The 20,741-nt window shown below is 30.0% G+C and overlaps 1 protein-coding gene across 2 annotated transcripts; it reads right to left on the minus strand.

The window, feature by feature from the left end:
• Window positions 1–2,094: 2,094 nt before the first annotated feature.
• LOC120080800 (Remorin family protein) lies at window positions 2,095–7,648 on the minus strand. 2 transcript variants are annotated; one of them, XM_039035442.2, is made up of 6 exons: window positions 7,345–7,648; window positions 7,133–7,271; window positions 5,817–6,431; window positions 4,376–4,868; window positions 3,701–3,782; window positions 2,095–2,428 (listed from the first exon to the last, which is right to left on the minus strand). In XM_039035442.2, exons 1-6 carry the CDS (start codon window positions 7,372–7,374, stop codon window positions 2,225–2,227), a joined length of 1,563 nt encoding a protein of 520 aa, XP_038891370.1. In that variant the 5' UTR covers window positions 7,375–7,648; the 3' UTR covers window positions 2,095–2,224. The 2 variants fall into 2 exon arrangements, with proteins under 2 accessions (XP_038891370.1, XP_090171431.1); XM_090315305.1 differs by having other exon boundaries at window positions 2,320–2,443.
• Window positions 7,649–20,741: the final 13,093 nt, after the last annotated feature.

The raw sequence follows: 20,741 nt of genomic DNA on the forward strand, positions 1-20,741 counted from the left end.
ATGGAGAGATAATATGTATTTAATATGTTTTTTTTCATATTTTCAAATGAAGAAAGAAAATGCATTTATTTGTTGAAATTTTTTCTTTTATTTAATTTAATTGGAGAGGAAAATTACATTTAATGAAATTTTATTCTTTATTTTCGTTGGTTTCATGTTTTTTTTTTCTTGGGTGGATTCATGACTATTTAAAATATACCTCAGAACATTGGGTTAGGTATTTGAAAATATTCTAACTAATATATGAAATATACCACAATATATAAATTAGAGATTGATTCAATACTTGACATAAATCACCATATAATCTAATATATGAAATATACCATGATAAATAAATAATATTGGCGTAATTTTCTACATAAATCACAGTATATATCATAAATTTCATTTACAGTATATATATATCCATTTAAGTAATCAGAAATCCCAACATATCAAAATTTGTATATATCACAATACACATAAAATCTAAATAAGAAAAAAAATTCTAAATTACTTTTTATATTCTAACAAATACCTTGAAACATTGTCAATATACCTTAGAATATATACAAAATTAAGATCAGTAGATATCACAATATACAAAATTAAGAGTATATATTGTTTAATCAAATTTCTTTATTAGTTATCGCACAGTATATAAATCACATATTGACTTAATATTCAACATAAATCACAATATATATCAAATAAACAATGGTATATACAACAGTGTATGATTCACATATCAAGTAAAGGAATGTATATTACCTTGGGGGTTTATAACATATATATTTAAGGTTTAAAAAAAAAATTATCTTCGGTCTTAGTACGACGGATCTGTATAGGTGGCACGAACAAAATTCATCTTCATCTCTTCATCTTCATATGGGGGTTTATAACACATAACCCTCCATCTTCATCTCTTATTCTTCTTCAACCATGGTCGTCACGAATCTATATAGGCGACTGGATCTTGGTGTGCAGCACAAATGAAGGGGGCAAACCACGAATGGGAGAGAGAATCAATGAGAAGACGACTAGCGACTTACCTCGACAACCTGCGGTCGACGATCAAAAGTTGATATGATGGAAAACAGTTGATGAACGAGGACGAACAATCGATCTCGACCGTCAAATGGTTGATAAATGAGGATGAATGACGTGCGATAGATGGGTGAACGACAGTCGGCAACGGCGGTCGAATCCGACGGGCGAATGGCAGACTGGTTCGACAACGACGACGATTGGCCAAATCCGACAAACGAATGGCGGCAACAAAGGGATGTAAAATTGTTGGGATGAGAAAAAATAGGGAGGAAGAAAGGAGAAGTGGAAGAGTCAATGATTTTTCTTTCTTAAAAAGATATATTAATGGGCATGAAACCCTAAACTATGCATAGAAAAGAGATAATCACAATTAATTAATTAATTAATTAATTATATTTGTGTGAAATCAATGACTAAATTGTAAATAACCACATTAGTGGAAAAATAAAATTCAATAGACTTTTTTTTTGGTAAAAAAAGGAAATGTTCAAAATATTAATATAATATAGTTCCTATTTTAAGACCTTATGTCAAAACCTCTTAAATTTTTGTTCTGAAAATATGTAAAAATTTTATTGAATTATTTTAATATAGTAAATTAAGATTAACACAATTTCATTTAGATTATGAAAGTTTTTTTTTTTTCCAAAGTGCCAAAAAATTAATTTTAAGAGTTGTTGGATACTAAATTTTCAAAAGAAATCATAAAATTAAATAGAATTAAAATAAATAATTAAATACATATATAGTATATCATAGGTAAAAGAAATAAACATTTTAAAATTAATAATAAACTCGTGTTGGTTTTGGTTATTTTAGATAAACAAACGTACCAAACCAACCCATAAGGTTTTCATTTATTTGTATCCAACCCAACACAAACGAGTTGATAACCTAACTCGAACCATACGGATTGAGTTGTGTTGATCAGGTTTTCGAGTCTTTGGTGTTTTTTACTACCCCTACCCCAAATTGCACATTTGTTCCACCTCTTTGAAAACATAAAAATGGAATATGGAAAATAAATCTAACAGCCCTAATATATATTTGTACAAGCTCAAATAGAAACAAAAACATGCAACCATGCAAATGCAAAGAACAGGAATTTGTATACAGTATAGAGAATACAATACATACACAAAAAAAAAAAAAAAAAAAAAAAAAAAAAAAAAAGTGGAAACACTATCAAATTTCAAGAGCAACAATAGAAGCAAGAAAATAAAGAAGGAATTCGACCAGTTTGGCGAATATAATCTGCTTGCTGTTCAGCTATTGCAGCTTGGCGGTTTCTCTTTGCTTCTGCTGCTGCTAGCTTTTCTTCAGCTTTGTGCCTCACTGCTGCTAGTTTATTCGTAAGCCTATCATGTGCTTGTCCTCTTATTCTCTCTATTTTCACCTGCACAAATCAAACCTACTAGATTGTATAAAAGATTGATGTTTAATGCTTTATATTTGTGTTTCTTAGCTGAAAACGTCCTACGATAGAGTTCAACGATTATTGGTATGCAACTCTATTCATAGAGACAGTTTATAATACTAAGATAGTACATACTCCTTTCATTCAACATTCATTATACGAATATTAACAAGGGGAGAATTTTTCATTCTGCCAATAGCACTGGAAAATTTCCCACCCACGGACTATTCATGCTTACATCAACTTACCACGTGGTTCACAATGACACTCAAATTGGCAGAAAAACTTGATTGACCCACTTTTAACCCACCACTTTATATTGATACACATTTGAAAAAGAAAAGTCAACCGGCTTAACCCAATAAAATTTTAGGCTTCAAATTTGATCGGACTCAAATGTAGAAAAATCAAACATTCCACAACTCCCTGAAAACGTTCTTTTTAGTATGTGACAGCTCAAACTCTCATGTGCACCTCAACTAATTTCAAGATACAACTCTCTAACTCTACAACATTTAATTGTCAAAAAACTCATTAAGAATTTGGAAATTAATCAATTTATTTCCCCTAAACTTGGGGTTATATCAATTCACACTCATAACTAATAATTGTATCAATTTAAACCTTGAACTTTTATAAATCTATCGATTTACATAATTTATTTGGATAAAACATCGTGTGAAACTTATATTTTATTAATTAAACCCCTAAACTATCATAAGTGAATCGATTTAGACTCTTAGCTAGGATTTCCAATGAGAATCGTCCATGCACCAATTCTAATTGTCTATTTTGTAAAACTAACATTTGAAAAAGTCTACATACGTGTTAGGATTGATGCATGGATGCTTTCCAAAAGAAATCATAATGAATGGTCTAAATTAACTTATGAAAATTTAAGAGTTTAAATGGATACAAATTATAAGTTTCCCCCAATGTTTTTCAAATAAAATCTGAAGAATGGCATAAATTGATATGCAAACAAAAGTTCAAGGTTTAGATTAATACAATTATTATTTTAGAGTTTTAATTGATAAAAGCTCCAAAAATTTAGAGGTATAAATTGATATATTTCCGTTTTAATATCCTAGGTAGGTAGCCATCGTGAGAACCTATTCCCAAATTCTCTTCACTTTTTCTTCTCATGCCCCAATGCCACAGGCCAACCCTGGAGTTTCGTAACTCACTGAAAACTCAACAGCTAAAATAGATAATGTCGCTCAAGAATAGCATCAAGTAGTAAGCACAAACCTCAACTCTTCTCATTTCAGCTTCTGTTTTTGCTTTCTGATGATTTTCCCATGCTTGAATTTTCATCTCTTCTCGTTTGAACCTGAAGATCATACACCATTGATCAAATATTGGAAGGTAATCTTGAATAATCAGACACGTAAAAAAGCATTGCAAAATTATGAAACCAATGGAATCCCCACTAGTTTTCATATCCCGTAGAACTTAGAAGTGTGCTTAAAATAACGAATACTAGCAACAGCTAATTGTGAAAACATTTTATGAGCCACGGATACCGGACAAAAAATATTGCATGCTAAATTACCCAAGATCATTGGATTTTAGATATTCAAATATAAGCTAAAATAATATGCTAATATACTAGAAGTTTGAGACACAAGACACCAGAGTGCCTTGGCAAGTGGATATGGGAAGTATTCATTTTATCAAGAATCATCAAGAGAAAATTTATTCAGCTAGCAACAGTTTTAAGATGGATCAAATCGAGCAGTTCAACCAGACACTTTTTCCACTCCAAAGCATTAGTAGCTGAGATCTGGGAATAAGGATACGGATAGGAACGGGAATAATAACAAAAGGATGGAAGAACCAAAAGCTAAGCGTTTTTTGTTTTTATTTTCATTTTATTTTTCTACAAGGTTTGATAGAATGTGTAGAACTTGGTAAAAAGATTACCTAGCCATATATTTGGCTTTCTCAGCCTCCTCCCATGCTGCTGCCCGTGTTTCTATCACACTTTTAGTTGGTTGTTCAGTTGCAACAGTTTTAAGTGACGTTGAAGCATCTTTTTCTTCCTCCTCCTTGCTAGCCCATGCAGCAATGTTCAGTTTCCCCAATTGTGTACCGAGAACAACTATCTCTCTTCTAGTTTTTAACTGTATCTCCTTCTCAGACAACTCTTTGTTTGTATCTACACGGTCATTAGGTGCAGTGGTCGGAGATGAAGTTGGAGCACCTCTCCCCGGAGTTGATGGAACGGAAGAAGTTGGACTACGAATTGGCGTTGTTGCTCTCACAGGAGTTCCAGTCCTGGAAGGTTCTTGACTTGCAATAGGTGTCATCTCCGTACCCATATCTCTCATCGAGACAGAACGAGCGGTTGTGGGAGGAGGAATAAATGTCGTTGCAGTTTGAACGGCCAGAGATGAATCATGTTGGCTGAGACTAACTGCAAAGGTTGTACAGAACAAATAGAAAAAGTGAAATCCAATTTTCCTTTCACTTCCTGCTGTAGTATAAAAAGAGAGACGAGATGATAGACAAATCAAGTTAAGTTTGGAGAATAACTCATTAGCGGTGGTCATTCAAACCGCAAAAATCGAACCGTTTTTAAAAACCGAACCGAACGGAACCGAAAATACCGACAAATGTGGTTTGATCCGGTTTGAAGAAATTTTAAAACCGAATTAATTCGGTTCGGTTTCACTTTCGAAAACCGACTTAAACTGAACCGAACCGTTTTTAACTAATTTATATATTTAAAAAAAGAGTAAAACCGAATTTAAAACCGAACCGCTTTTGATTTAAAGAACAAAACCGAATTTAAAACAGAACCGAACCGTTTTTAATTTTAAAAAATATAACATGGTTTTTTAAAAAAATGCCAAAACCGAATTTGAAACCGAACCGAACCGCATCTGGTTCAGTTCGGTTCGGTTCGGTTTCACATTTTAAAAAAATAATAATAATAATAATAATCGTTTCGGTTCGGTTTGACCACCAAACCGAACCGTTTCCACCTCTATAACTCATATCCGTTAGCTGCATAGAAAATGAGGACCCCAAGTAATTTTCTTCAAATACTAAATCTTCAAGTTTTAATTACTGATTCTAAAAACTAGAGCATGAACATCTTTGCAAGTCTTCTTAGCATTAATTTACTTAAGTCTTCCTAGTATTAATTTACTTAAGTCTTCCTAGCATTAATTTACTTACTGATTCATGATTTAATCCGCAAAATGGAATATCCTCTAGAAGGATAATTTAACAAAACCTCGAATCCACAAATATGATAGTTAAGAAAGAAATCTTTACCAGAAATTTCCTGGCTAGACTATCAAGATTGCTATTAAGAATACCGTACAACTGAAATTTAATATAAACTTCATGTCCTTACTTGCTGACTCTCCAACAGAGTTCTCAATCATCAACACAGGCTTGCCATTTGAATCTGCTACTCCATATGGATTAGAATCCCAAGAAACAAACTTCTGGGCAGCACTTCCAATGTTAGCTTCGTGACTATCAATCTGCTTTGTATCCGGTTCCTCAAAAGTAGTCGCTTTTCGATCCGGAACTTCAACCACAACCTTCAAAGATGGTTGACGACTCCCAAGACCAATACCTAGTTTTCGTGATCCAAAAGGTTGTCCAGCCTGAGTCTGAGATTGCCCTGTTTTGGGTCTATTTGAAGTAGGGCTTGCAATCCACTTCTGAGCATCATCCCATTTGGATGGAGCTGGCTTAGAGAAGGGTCCCAGGGGAACTCGTGCAGACCTATCTGACTTCTGAAACTCAAAGGTTGAAGTGAGCAGAGTTGAACCATCCTGCCCACTATCATAATCTAAAGAAGGCTCGTCTTGCATCCTAAGTCGTGAATTATAAGCATTGTCCTTTAATCTATGCTCACTAGGTATCTCCGAAACCAGTGAATCAGCTTTCTTTGAGGTCGAGCACTCTGGAAGAACACTGACCACATCCACATCTTTGCAAATATCAGATCCGCTACAGCCTATTAGAAACATCTCAACTTTAATAAAACAGCACACTCACTCACTGTAAAATCCAGAAGTTCAGTTTAATTCATGAACATATCACTCCTAAACTTTATATCCTTGTTAGCACCTCGACAAGCAACAGTGTGAAGAAGTACAAAATTTCAAAGACAAGAATCAAGGCCCTCTGATTCTGTATAAAGTGTATCTCTAGGAATGACTTCCAAACATTGAAAACGGAACAGAAACTTGTTAGCTTAAATCCCGTTTGGTAACTATTTGATTTAGTATTTGAAAATCAAGTCTACAAACACCTCATCAACCTCTAGAATTGTTGCTTAGTTATATACTTTCTAAAAATCACAAGCTATGTTTTGAGAACTAAAGTTATTAAAAACTTGTTTTTGAAATCAACTCTTTTACTGTGAAGATCATTCTAAGAAATAGAGAGGAAATAGGCTTAATTTTCAAAAACCAAAAACCAAATTATTACCAAACGGTACTAAAAGTAATCTACTTTTATTTTCCTTGCTTTCATTCTATATTCTTTTAAGTTACAGCTTTGGAGTAAGGATTAATGGAAAATTTGAAATATTAAGCCCTGTTTAGCTGGCTGCTGAGAAATGCTGGGAGATTCAAGTACACAATACTTCTAACAATCCATCCATACAGGCTTAAAATGAAAACACAAACAAAACAATGACCATAAAAAGCTTACCCGCCTCATCGATCTGCAATGCTTGAGATCTCAAATCGTAAGTGGATCCAAGCTGTTCCTCCTCCTCCTTCCTCTTCTTCTCCAACCCAAGCAACATATTCCTAAGTTTCCCAGGCGAAAACCCCCCTCCACCACCAGCCTGGACAAAATAGCGTCAATCAGATTAAAACCCATAAAAAGAAAAACGAGAAACATAAGAAATCAGCAAGAACCTGAGGCTTCTGGATCCTCTCGTATTCCATGTAATAAAGTGGAAGAAAACAAGGGATTTGAAGAATGTTTGAAGGCTACATTTGGGGAAAGGGGAGATGGGTAGAGAGGGTTTTGGATGGAGATTGAGAATCCATAGTCAAAAGCTTAGAAAGAGGAAGAGGAAATGAGTGTGAGAGTCAGAAGAGAAAGCAAGAAGCATGTGTGTGTACTGCTCCATTTCCATCTCTGCACTGCCACCGCTCTGTCTCTGCAGACTTCTTTCTCCCTTATTTCGTCTTCTTCTAGTGAAAAACCATTGAAAATGACTTTTTTATTCTCTCCTTTTTAGTTTAAACTTGCGCAAATTGCAACTACAGCCTATTTTGCGGTTGTTTCTCCCCTTTTTTTTTTTTCTAAACTTTCCATTTTAAAAATTCAAAATTCAATTTTCATTATTTACACGTCCAAATTCTACAATTTTTATTATTTAAGGATATATTTTTAAAATTTATAAAGTTTAGGACCAATCTTTATGATTGAAAATTTAAGGGTGTAATTGTAACTACTACCAGATGGTTTTTACACTAACTTCTTTTTTATTTTTTTATCTATATTAATTTCCTATTTTTAGACATTTTTCTATATTAGTTTGCAAATTTGTGTATAACTACATTTTGTTGATTATATATTTAACATGTTCATTTTGGTACTTTTAATTTTAGTTCATTTTTGTCTATATACTTTCAAATCTTCATTTTACACTTTTATTTTTCATTTTTAAGAGACCAGAATAAACATTTTTAAAAAAATTTAAGAATAAAAAAGAACCAATGTTAAAAGTATCACAATAAATTCATGGTAAATAAGATTGAAAGCACATGAACTTAGGGTTGGCAAAAAAATTCTCGTAGGGTTTCAAACTATTGTCAATTCTATATGGATTCAAATGAAACTTTCAAAAACATAAAGATCAAAATGAACCAAAACTAAAGTCAAAAGTACATGAATCAAAATAATTTTCAAAAATTTGTTTTTATCTTTCAAATTTGATTGAGAATTTAAATAATTTTTTTAATAAAAATTATTGTGAATGAAAATATTAAAAGAAAACGAATACCATTTTTTAAAAAAGAAGAATTAAATATGTTAAATGAAATAGGTTAAAAAAAGAAAAGTAGATATATAAAAGTGAACTAAAGCTAAAACTAAAGGTAACGGACGAAAATACCATTCAAACTTCCTGTTATATATATATATATATATATATATATATATATTTAATCCTTTCCTTTCTCCAAGTAAGTTTAATTTTGAATGTTTATTATCATTATTACTATTATTATTATTATTATTATTAAAAATATAAATTAAAATGGCGGCTTTAGGTTTTATAGAATCTTTTGAATATAATTACAAATCCAAATGACTGCTTCAAGTAAAAGTAAAACAAATGGACTTTAACGTATCTCAAGTAAAATCATTTGCATATCCTATATTTTCTTTTTCTTTTTTTTTTTTTTCTCTTTTTATGTTTGCAAAATTGGGTATCCAATGTTTTGTATAATTGTTGACTTTTTAAGTTGGAAGAGTGACTTTGTTACTAAATTGAATCTTCCTATAGTTAAAGTTGATTTTTTCGGTACGTATCTTAAAATATTCGGAATAATTATACATCACATAATTTTTGTCGAAACACTCTTCAATACTTAAATTGTAAAGTATAATTAGTTTAGAAAAATGTTTAGTGTACTTCAAAAGTAAGTAGAGCGTCCGATGTATAAAGGCTGAAATAATTATTATTTTGTCACGTATTTTTAGGTTATCCTATCACTTATACCACCATCAGACACTTGAAAGATTAGATTGGCAATTATCTACTTGGGATGTACATCTGCCACGATTATAATGACATTTTCAAACTAATCTTTTAGGTTGCTTTCAATTCAAAATAGAATCATGCATGAATGAAGTGACATTTGCATTCGAATGAGAGATTCTCAAACTACAACTTGTTCATATTTGATTATTCATCATAATCCTAGTATCGTTTGCGTATTAAATATGGTGACACTAAAAACTTTCATTTCTAGCTATGAAAATTGGAAATATTGATTTGACGTATTGTTTTCTTCATATGTTGCCTTTCTATCCTTTTTTAATATTCAGCTATTTTGATGTGTTACTTCTTCTAATTTTCAACTTTTCTCAATTTTAAGCTTTATATATTCAATTCAAAACTTTGATTTTCTATCAAATTGAATTTGAAAAAAAAAAAAAAAGCACAAAAATGAACCATAATTTCAGGTTTCTTTGTAGATCATATAAGTCTTATCATTTTCATTTAAGTAACTATTTTCGACATTTCCAGTATAGGATTGACATGAGAGCAATATTGTACTTTCTATCAAAATACTTATGATTTTGGATTAGGTGCTCCAACATCATCTATTTAGTATTAGACATATACATTTTATAATAAATAATTTATAATTATTTTGTGTGTCTACTTTAATTTTGTAGTTGAGTGCCACTTTTTTATATTGTTTTGTAATTATTTTTTCATTTTTTTTAATTACTACTCTCTCCCATTGACATTTACTCAAACATTTATAATATACATCTAAATATTGTTTTACTTTGTAGAAATGATTATTAAAAATAGTTAACTATAGTCTAATTAAGTCACAATCAAATTTTCACTAATTAATTATAACAATTTTTTTTTTTATCAATTTCCATGAAGATTTCAAAATTTTCAATCAACATTAATATTTTATAAAATCAGAACCACGATTGCTAAAGGTGTTCAAAAAAACTGATGACCCGAAAAAACCAATCAACCTAACCCAATCCGTGTGGTTTGGGTTGGGTTTTATTTGGGTTGAGTTAGGTTCAAATAAAGTAAAATTTTATGGATTGGATTGGTTCATAGGTTCACCTAATATAACCCGAACCAACCCGAATTTATTATTAATTTTAAAATATTTTTTTATTACATATAACACGATTATTTATATATATTGATTTTAATTTTATTTAATTCTAATATTTTTTTATAATTTATTCTTCAACAACTCTTAAAAGTAATTTTTTGCACTTTAGAAAGAAAATTTTCAATATATAAGTTGAAATTGAGTTGTTAATCTTAATTCAATAAATGAAAATAATTAAATAAGATTTTTACATATTTATGTTGTGCTTCTTTTTAGAATAAAATTTTAAACAAATTACCCGATTAACCCGAACCAACCCAACCAAAATATTTCATGGTTGGGTTGGGTTGAGTTCATTTTTTAATAAGAATTATTTAGATTGAAGAAATTTACAACCTGAACAATTGGGTTGGGTTTATAAAGTTATTCAACCCAACTCAATCTAACCCATGAACATCCCTAATTTTAGTATTTTTGTTTTATTGTTTTTTTAAGGAGAAAAAAAAACCATCCTTTTCTTTCCTTTTAAAGTTAGCCGTTGGAATCCTTAAAAATAACAATTAACAATAATAAAAAGCTATCCGTTGTGGTGGCTGGTGGTATTCCCAAATTATCGAAGCTTTCTTTCTCTCTCTTCACGATTCAATTAATTGTTTTCCAAAAGAAAATTACAGTGCTGTCTACCTCTACTTAATGAGATTTGTCCTTTTTTGTCCATTTAAATAAATTCAAAATAAAATTTTCAAAATGTAAATCAAAATTTACCTCTGAAGTCTAAACTTACCCAACAATTACTTGTTTCGAAATTTTTCTAGGCATGTTCAAATGACTTAATAACCTCAACAATCTCGATTACTCAATTCAAATCTAAAAATTAAATTGGGTTAGTTTTATTTTTGGATTGGGTTACATTACATTTTTCTATTTTTGTCGAATTGGGTTGGATCTCGAGTTAAATAAATATTTTTTCGGATTGACCCAACCTAATTCGAATTACATACCTATTGATATATTTCTCCTTGTTTGATGTTTTTCTTTTAAGATTATTATAATATTTTGGTCTTTTTTAGAACTTGTAATCAATATTATGGATATTTGGTATTTTACATTTGAATTTATATGATTTTAGTTATTAGTCATTTGTTGTAGATAAATTTAAGTATTTTAAATTAGTAAGAAAAAATAATAATAACCTGACAATTCAAGCATTGGGTTGAAGACTATTGTATATAATGTCTAGACGTTACCAGAAGTGTCTCCATGTTGTCTAGTGAGAAACAAGAGATACTACTGCTTCTACTCACTAGTTGAACATAAAGTCATAAACACGTATTATAACAAGATTAATGAAAGAGAGAAATTAGTAATAATGGACAGGAAAATTGGTAGTCCAGTTTGGTATAACCACATCTATATCTGGGAGACACTTGTGCCTAAATGAAAATGTTCTACTAGTAAAGATAAGTGATCACAAAGAAATACTTATCTCATAGACAAGCTATCTTGATTCAACAATAATTTTCTACTAATAAACTATTTACGCTCCCCCATAACTCGACACTTCTTTTCTAATAGAACTGCTAGATAAATGTTCCCCCTAAATTTGATGTCTCTATATATGAAGCTTCAACAAGCCTTTTAATTAATGGGTTGATCAATCCTTCATCCTAGACCCTTATACTGTAAGAGTCTAGCGTGAGAGTCTTTCTACTTTGAATGTCTTCAACAAAATATCACGGCAAAGCAATCACCCAAACAGTTTCGTAGAAGGGTAATCAGGAATACAGTGATGCCACACACTTTTTTCACACAAAACACAATGTGGTTCTAAAGACTAACTCTCAAGAACGAGAACATGAAATATATAATCGATCACATAAAGCAAGAAGGTAGAAACGAGAACAATAAAAATCAGCTACAAAGAACAAAAAGAATTACATAAATTATGCAACCTAAAAGAAAAGATAATTCGATACCCCAAGGCCACACAATACGCAAAAGGCAGATACATAACAAACGTATAAAAGAAAATAAGAACAGCTAGCAACAACAATAACATCTAGTATTGAGCAAATTAAAACTTTTATATGGTTTCTACCCAATCCTACATTAAAAACACCTAAGAAATTTTAGAAAAATGGAGCAGCATTTAGACATTGTCTCTAGCATCTTGATGTTGGGACTAAAGTTTCTATAAATCCTTATTTCCTAGTCGAATTCGGAGACCAAAGCAAAACACATGTACTTAGTTCTACACTAAAAACACCTAAGAAATTTTAGAGAAATGGAGCAGTGTTGAGACGTTGTCCCTAGCGTCTTGATGCTACAACTAGAGTTTTAGAGGAAAAAAAAAACTTATACATAGCTTCTACTTAATTTTAGAGAATTTGAGAGTATTTTTTAGAGCCAAGAAATGGATTCAATGGTTAGATCACATACATCACGGCGAAAAAGATGCTAGCTACTTATTTTCGAAGGATGCATCTTGGAAGAATTTTCTTATTTTCGAAGAATTTTAGTCTTCACGTGTCGTTCAGTCTTCAAGAGCTTAAGAAGTTCTAATGGTTGGTAAATTATTTTTAAACTTTTAGGGTATGTTTGGATCAAGAACTATCCTAAAACTATAATAACCATCTCTTGCTATAGTAAATACTATTTTATATTCTCTAATTAGCTACAATCAACATTATTTCAAAACTCTCATTTACTATCGTATTTACTATTTACTACAGTTTTTACTATTTTATATTTATCGTTTTTTTTAATTATTTGTTACAGTGTTTACTATTTCTTTCTTAAACTGAAATAGTTTACACCTCAAACACATACTATTATAATCCAAACTAAAATAATCTATACCTCAAACAGAAACTATTATAATCCAAGTATAATAACCTAGAACTATAATAACCAACTCCTTGTCCTAGACGCCCTTTTAGTTTATCTAACCCCAAAATGAAGGAATATTCCTTTATAGAGTTTCCATAGGAGCAATGTGGGCTTGGACTTCCTTGGTCCAAGTCACTTGAATTTTAGGTTGTATTGGTCTTGAGCCAAAAAAGCTTTGTTTTGGGCTCACTTGAATCTCTGAGATGATAAACAAATAATTGGCAATGATAGGAGCTTGAGTATTTAATGTTTACTTCCAAACTAAGGTTCCTATCCATGGTGAAGAGTTACAACTTTTCATGCATCTAAAGACATCTTTTCATCTAAGAGTCATAATGAATCTAAAAATTCAGATTCATTTACATTACTAATGTCCTATGTTTCTATTTAATTTATGTATTGGAATTTATTAAAGGTTCATGTGTTTACTTGATAGATAAAAGGTTGCATCATTTTAAAGCATCTTTTCATTTAGTATAAATAATGTTGTATTTTTCACAATCAAGATATAGAAGAAGATTTCAAAATTTAGAATCTTAGGTTTTAAAAGATTTAAAGCTTTGTTTCTTGTGTGTTATTGTGATAGAATGCACAAATATTTGAAGCATTCAAGTGAGAGTTGATCTGTCTTGCTTGTGGAGTGCTTTGAAGATCAAAAGTTTATGTGAGTTTCTAACTTTGTCCGATCCTTGGTTCATTAGATCATCTAAATAATTTTTCATCTAACCTATCTAAGGGGTTGAGATCAAATTGGTTATGAGGTCCCACAACTCATTACGATTATAAATTTCAATGCGAGTCCCACAACTCATTACGATTATAGAAGACATAAACAACAACAAAAATAATCAAGTGGGACTTACTTTTTAGATTAGTATTAATGAATTACCTTTCAACTAGTGTAAATGTGGTCAAAACGTGGTCAAAATGTATTAAAGGGAAAAGAAAACTCATAAATTGGACCAACTTTTTGGTAGATGAAGCTGATCCAGCCATATACTTATCTTATAGCAGTTTTCATTGGTTGGTGTGCATATTGAAAGTCACAGTTGGGTGAGATTAGGAACTGCACCTTTATAGTTTAAAGAGAAAAAAAAAAAAAAAGAAAAGAAAAGAAAAGAAAAGAAAAAAAGGGCCTTTATCCTTTATAATTATAGTCATATCTTTAATACTAATTATTATTATTCGAATTGAGAGGGTGTTCACTTGTCTTTGACCAAAATTCACTTAATAAATGAATTCAACATTTAAATGAGACATGTGGGTCAAGATGTCACATGAATTATTGGTCAAGATGTCACATGAATTATTTTTTAAAAAAATTATTAATATCATTATTCTTTAAAAGTGATTTCAATAATTATATTTAAAAAATATGAATTAATAATTGTATAAATTCTATTTACACTTTTCTTCCAATTTCGTCCGAACAATATCGTCTAAAATTTACTATTTTAGTCAATTAAACTACTAAAATTTCATAATCTTATCAATTTAGACTATTTATTACAATTACTTTTGAAAATTTTCCATGCATTAATTCTCAAACGTATATAGACTTATTCAAATATCAGTTTTACAAAATAAATTATTAGAGTAAATATATGGATGATTTTCAAAGGAAATTCTATATAAGAGTCTAAATTGATTTATTTGTGAAAGTTTAGAAATTTAATTGGTACATAAATTGAATTCATCGTATGAAAATTTAGATTTATCCTGTATCAGTTTATGATATAAGTTTCACACAATATTTCTTATAAATTAATATACTTATAAAAATTCAAGATTTAGATTAATACATTTATTAATTTTGTTATCGATTTTATAAATTGATATTTTCCTTTCTATTTATGGCCTACATCTAGTTTGGACAGGTTAACAGCCATTGGTATTGACTCCATTATTTTGGGTTCAATTTTTAAATATTCATAATTTTATATCTATTCAATCTATAAAATAGTTGAAAATCTAATCAGTGACGTTTGAATGTAAAGGTACATTAACATAAATACACCGACAATATATTGTAAGAAAAAATATATTTTTTTTGAAAAATAATAATTAAAAAATTCTTAGTACTACACAACTTGATATATACATGTACATATCACAAAGAGTCGATATTTACAAAAAAATATTTATATGAAAATATGAGAGGAAATGATTTTTTTAGTCTCCGAATTTTCAATACTAAATACATTTGGTCCATAAACTTTTACAATCCTTTCATCTCTAAATTTTAAAAAATTTATTTAAAAGGTTCCTATGTAATTTTTCTTTTAAATTTTAAATATTGACATTTTAAATTTAAAATAATAATTAAAGAATAAGAGCGAAGAGAGATAAAAATATTTTTTTAAATATTAATTTTAATTTAAAAAGTTATTTCAAAATCTAAAATAATAATGTAAAATTATACCATCACCTTTTACGCATATTCTTAAAAGTGAGAAACTAAATTGGTATATTTTCAAAATTTAAAAATCAAACCCATTTTAAAAAATAAAATTAGGGGCTAAAAAGATAAAATTTTCAAATGGTTAATAAAATACAAATATTGATAGTAGTGGGAGTGGTGATTACATATGTGCACTTCAATCAATTATGGTTGGGAAATGTTGAATTAAATAGAAAATCAAATATAAAAATGTGAATTATATTATGTGGAGTTATTAAATTCTTGTTTGATAATTATCATTCAATTTTTCATTTTGATATTTTAAAATTATGTTGTTTTCATACTTGTTTATTATTGTTTATTTACTTAGATTTTTTTTTTTTGTCAAATTTCAAAAATAAAAATATATTTTTTTTAATTTTCAAAATTTGACTTCTAAAAACATTGTAGATAACAAGACAAAGAAATCAATAAGTAGAAATAGTGTTTATAACCTATTAATTTTTAAAAAACTATAAAAAACTGAATAATGATCAAATGAAGCTAAATAGAAGATAAAATCATAATCTTTGTTATTTCACATCTTCCATCCTATTTTGTGATAATAAAATACCCAACAAATATATATGTATTTTTGTTTATGGGTCTTGTCATTCCTAAATCAAAGCATGTTTTCATTCTTGGATTTTATAATTCCTTTGGTACATTGAGCATTTTTAGTTCAACAACGATAAATTGTTAACTTGAATATAACTCAATTAGTTTAAATATATACCTTCGATCTGATCCACATATTATTGAGCTAAAAGTAATTTCTAAGAACACTTCTTACCAATGATGAAGGGTTTGTCTAAATTGAAGAAAAAATGCTTTTTAAAACACCTTTTTTTTTTTAAACACTTTTGATAAAAACATATTAAAATACATTTGAAAAAAACTATTTTGAGTGGTTGTTAAATATTTCAATTTCTTCTAAAATGATTTATTTTTTAAATTAAACAATTGAAAATGTATTTCAAATACACCATAAAATATCAATATCTAATAAATTTACAAATATATCGACTGATATATAAATAAAATTTGGACATAGACATATTGATATGATATCAAAGTACTCTTGTTAAAAAGCACACCCAAGCGTGCCTATAAAATCATTTGACAATTATAGTTGAATGGTTAGTTCCTTTGAATTTTGGGCAAACTTTTTTAATGTGAGGTCGTTTATATGTATGACTTTCCCCCAAAGAAATGATTTTGTAAATTTTATAATAAAAGGTTATGTGAGAGTATAAATTCACCAAATTTCGATTTTTAAAGGTTTGTGTACATGATTAATGCAATTATTATAATGTATTTCATATCTTTGTTCACCCTTGCCTAAAACTCTTTAACTTTTTCTAAACACTTCACCATAATTTAAATAATTGATAATTGTTAGTGTTGTATACACAGTAATGATTAGTGTAGTATTGAAGAGACAATTATCGAGTATAAATCCCTCCATCCTCTACCGTGAAATTTATAAGTTTTAGTGGTGTTATGTGAAGTTGGAAAATAGTGAAAGTTGGTAGGTTACTTGAAACGTGGGTAGTTGTCTAAGTTATTGTAGGTAGTTATCCATGTAGTGGAAAATCGGTAGTACCCAGAATGTGGGTAGTTACCTAAATCATCATAGGTAGTTATCTATGTAATCGGAAGTTAGTAGTTACTCGAAATGTGGGTAGTTACCATGGAGGAGGGAGTTGCCTATATATATAGGCAATAGATGGTTCTTCCTGTAGGACTCTCTTAATCTATGCGTGGTTTTTGTTTCCAAAAGAATAACACAATCTGTGTCAATCAAAGTTTAGTTCATTGAATTAAATATGTCCTTATATCATCAAAGGGCAAATGGAAGAATATACGATATTGAGATTGGAGAACATTGATTTAAAGAATTTCGTACATTCATCATGGAATCATCAAGTAAGTATTCATACCTTTACCTTATGTATCGTGGTGATTTAATTATCTTATTAGAATTTATTGGTGATAATCGCTTCCGTATTTGAGTCTAATTGATGCTAATATTTGGCATCAGAGATAGGTTTTAATATGGATTAAATCACCAATCTCGGTTTATGAGAATTTGAGTATTTTTCTAATTGAAGTTAATTATTTATAATTTATGTTGTTAATTAATTATTTATGGCTCATGAAAACTTGATCGATAAATTCTTCATACGTGACTCAATTTCAACACACAAAATAAAATTCTTCCAAAATGGGGTCGCCGACCGAATTTTGTTGGTAGGCATAATTAGTGATTTTTGAAATTATGTGGTTGAATTTCAATGATTATTCCAATGTGTGTGGAATTTTGTGGAAGTTCTTTTAACTAGAGAAGTATTTGACTAATCTTTGATATTTTAGTGAGTGTGTTAATCATCAAAGTGATCCAATCAAAGTTCACTAAACAATTTAAATTATATCATAAATATTTATTTGATATAACATCATAGATGACATTTAAGAATGATAAATATTTATAATTATTAACATTTAGTTATACAGTTACTCAAAAGTAGATCTTACTTTGTTATAACAATTAAAGTAGGTTATGAACTTTGTTTGATTAATATATAATGTACATCCAAATGTGACTTGTAAATTAAAGTAAACTTAGTGATTGACCTTATATGTTATATGAATGATGCATGATTGATGATTGTTGGTTGTATTTAGATTTAGCCTAAAGGTGAATTTGAATGCAATCTTTTGGTGTATGTTATAGTCTGAATTGTGGTTTAAATTCAAAGCAATTAATATGTGAGATGAATGTACCAATAGTATTAAGTTTAATGGGCAGAACTATGATGACTAGATCTAATACATAGAGCTAAATATTGGCCTTATGGGACTCAATTCAACTCTAGTTATGGATAAGCCCACTAAACCGACTGATACTAATTCAAAGATAGACAAGAAACTATGGGAGAATTGAGAAAATTCGAATAAGTCTTTGATGAACTTTCTTAAGCTAAGCATAACGCCTAATATTAAGTCTTTTCAGCCTAATACTGAAAAAAGTGAGAGAATTTTTTTACTGAAATTAAGAAGTGTACTATGACAAACATTGTGGATTAGTCTGTTGTTGCTACTAATAATGATTTATCTAATAGAGAGTACACTATGGCTCAATCAATAGAAGAACACATTATTCACATGGTGTACACCTACAACTGGTTTAAAAGTATGGATGTGGATCTTGGTGAGGGAGTGTTAGTTGGGTTTTTGTTGAAATCATGTAAGGATGATAATTTCAAGCAATTTTGGAGAACTTACAACCATCTTAAGGAAAAATTTTCTCTTTTAGATATTAAGGTCATGCTCATGCAAGAGGAGGCAAGGCAAAGGGAAGACTTTAATGTCAAACTTCCCCAGGCCAACTTTGCCTATCATGGTAATTCAAACACTGGTTCTAGTGGCGGCAAAACTCCGAGTAAAAAATGGAAGAATAAGGAAAAGCAACCATTTAAGGTGCAACCCAGTAAAGGGCAAGGAGAAGTTGTTATAGAAATCTTGTTTCTATTTCTAGGTTGGATGTTTTAGAATTTGATTTTAAGATGGGACATAGTTTTTTTTTATTGCATCTTGGAATAAACCTGTGTGGTACTGGTTTATTGTTGGATATTTTGTATTGTTTCAATCTAAATTCGACTTTCGTTAATTCTCTTTTTAATGTTGAATGTGATGTTGTATCAAAAGGAATGCACTAAATGAGTCTTTTGTTGACTTGTGGCATAAAAAACTCAGTCATATATCCAAAGAGAGAATTTTGAGACTAATAAAAGATGAAGTTTTGTCTTAATTTGATTTTACTGATTGGAATGATACTTGTGTGAATTGCATTAGGGGTAATCAAACCAAACATGTATCAAAACAAGTTGCCACAAGGAGTAGTGGATTACTTAATTTAATACATACATATATTCATGGTCCTTTCGATATACCGTCTTGAGGCGGTGAGAGGTATTTCATCACCTTCATTGATGATTACTCTAGGTACTGTTGCCTTTGTTTGTTGTATGAAAGAACTCATTTAGTTGATATCCTTGAGACATTCATCATGGAGGTTGAAAGGCAGTTAAATAGAAAGGTTAAGGTAATACGTACTGATAGAGATGATGAATATCATGAAAAGACATCGGAAGTTGGATACATTCCAAGTCTATTTAAGAAACTCCTTGAGTCTAACGGCATTTGTGCGCAGTATGTAATGCCTGGATCGCCACATCAAAATGGTGTAGCAGAAAGGCGTAATCATACATTGATAGAAATGGTGAGAAGTATGGTGAATGATAGTTCTATACTTATTTCATTGTGGATGTATGCATTGAGGACATCTGCATACATATTGAATATGGTACTAGTAAAGCAATTCTTAAGACACCTTATGAATTGTGGACATCTAGGAAGCCTAGTTTAAGACATCTTCACATGTGGGACTGGCAAGCTGAAGTTAGGATATATAATCCACATGAAAAGAAAAATTGGATTCCAAGACCATTGGTGGTTATTTCATTGGATATCTGGAGACATCAAAATGGTATAGATTCTATTGTCCTAACCATAATATAAAAATTGTGGAGTCTGCAAATACTCACTTCATTAAAAATAGCAGGGTTAGTGGGAGCACGTAATGTATAGATTAGAGAGTCATTGATGGACCAAAATCCATCAAGTAATCCATCTCAAATTATTGTTTCTATTATTGTAGCACAGCCACAAGGCATATAAATATGGAACAACAAATGGATGCTCCAAACCCAATTACAGATTCCATTGTTCAAGAAGAAGAGGAAAATGCTCAAGTTAATAAGCAAGTGCAACCTAAAAAATAAATAGCATTAAAAAGGTTTACTAGAGAGAAAAGATCAGCTATTTCAAATGAGTATAAATTTATGCACTTGAGTATGAAAGTGACCTAAGAATTGATAATGATCCAACCTCCTTGATCAAGCTAAGTGAAAATTTTGATAAGTGGTTAATTGCCATGAAGGAAGAGTTGAAATCTATAGATGACAACAATGTTTGGAAAATGACGTAATTGCCAAAGGATTCTAAAAGAGTTGGCTGCAAGTGGGTCTTTAAGACAAAGCGAGACTCTAAGGGCAATGCCGAGAGGTATAAATCTAGACTTGTCGCCAAA

The sequence above is a fragment of the Benincasa hispida genome, chromosome 7, assembly GCF_027475165.1.
Source record: "Benincasa hispida cultivar pf3 chromosome 7, pf3_genome.v1.1, whole genome shotgun sequence".
Classification (NCBI taxonomy): Eukaryota; Viridiplantae; Streptophyta; class Magnoliopsida; order Cucurbitales; family Cucurbitaceae; genus Benincasa; species Benincasa hispida.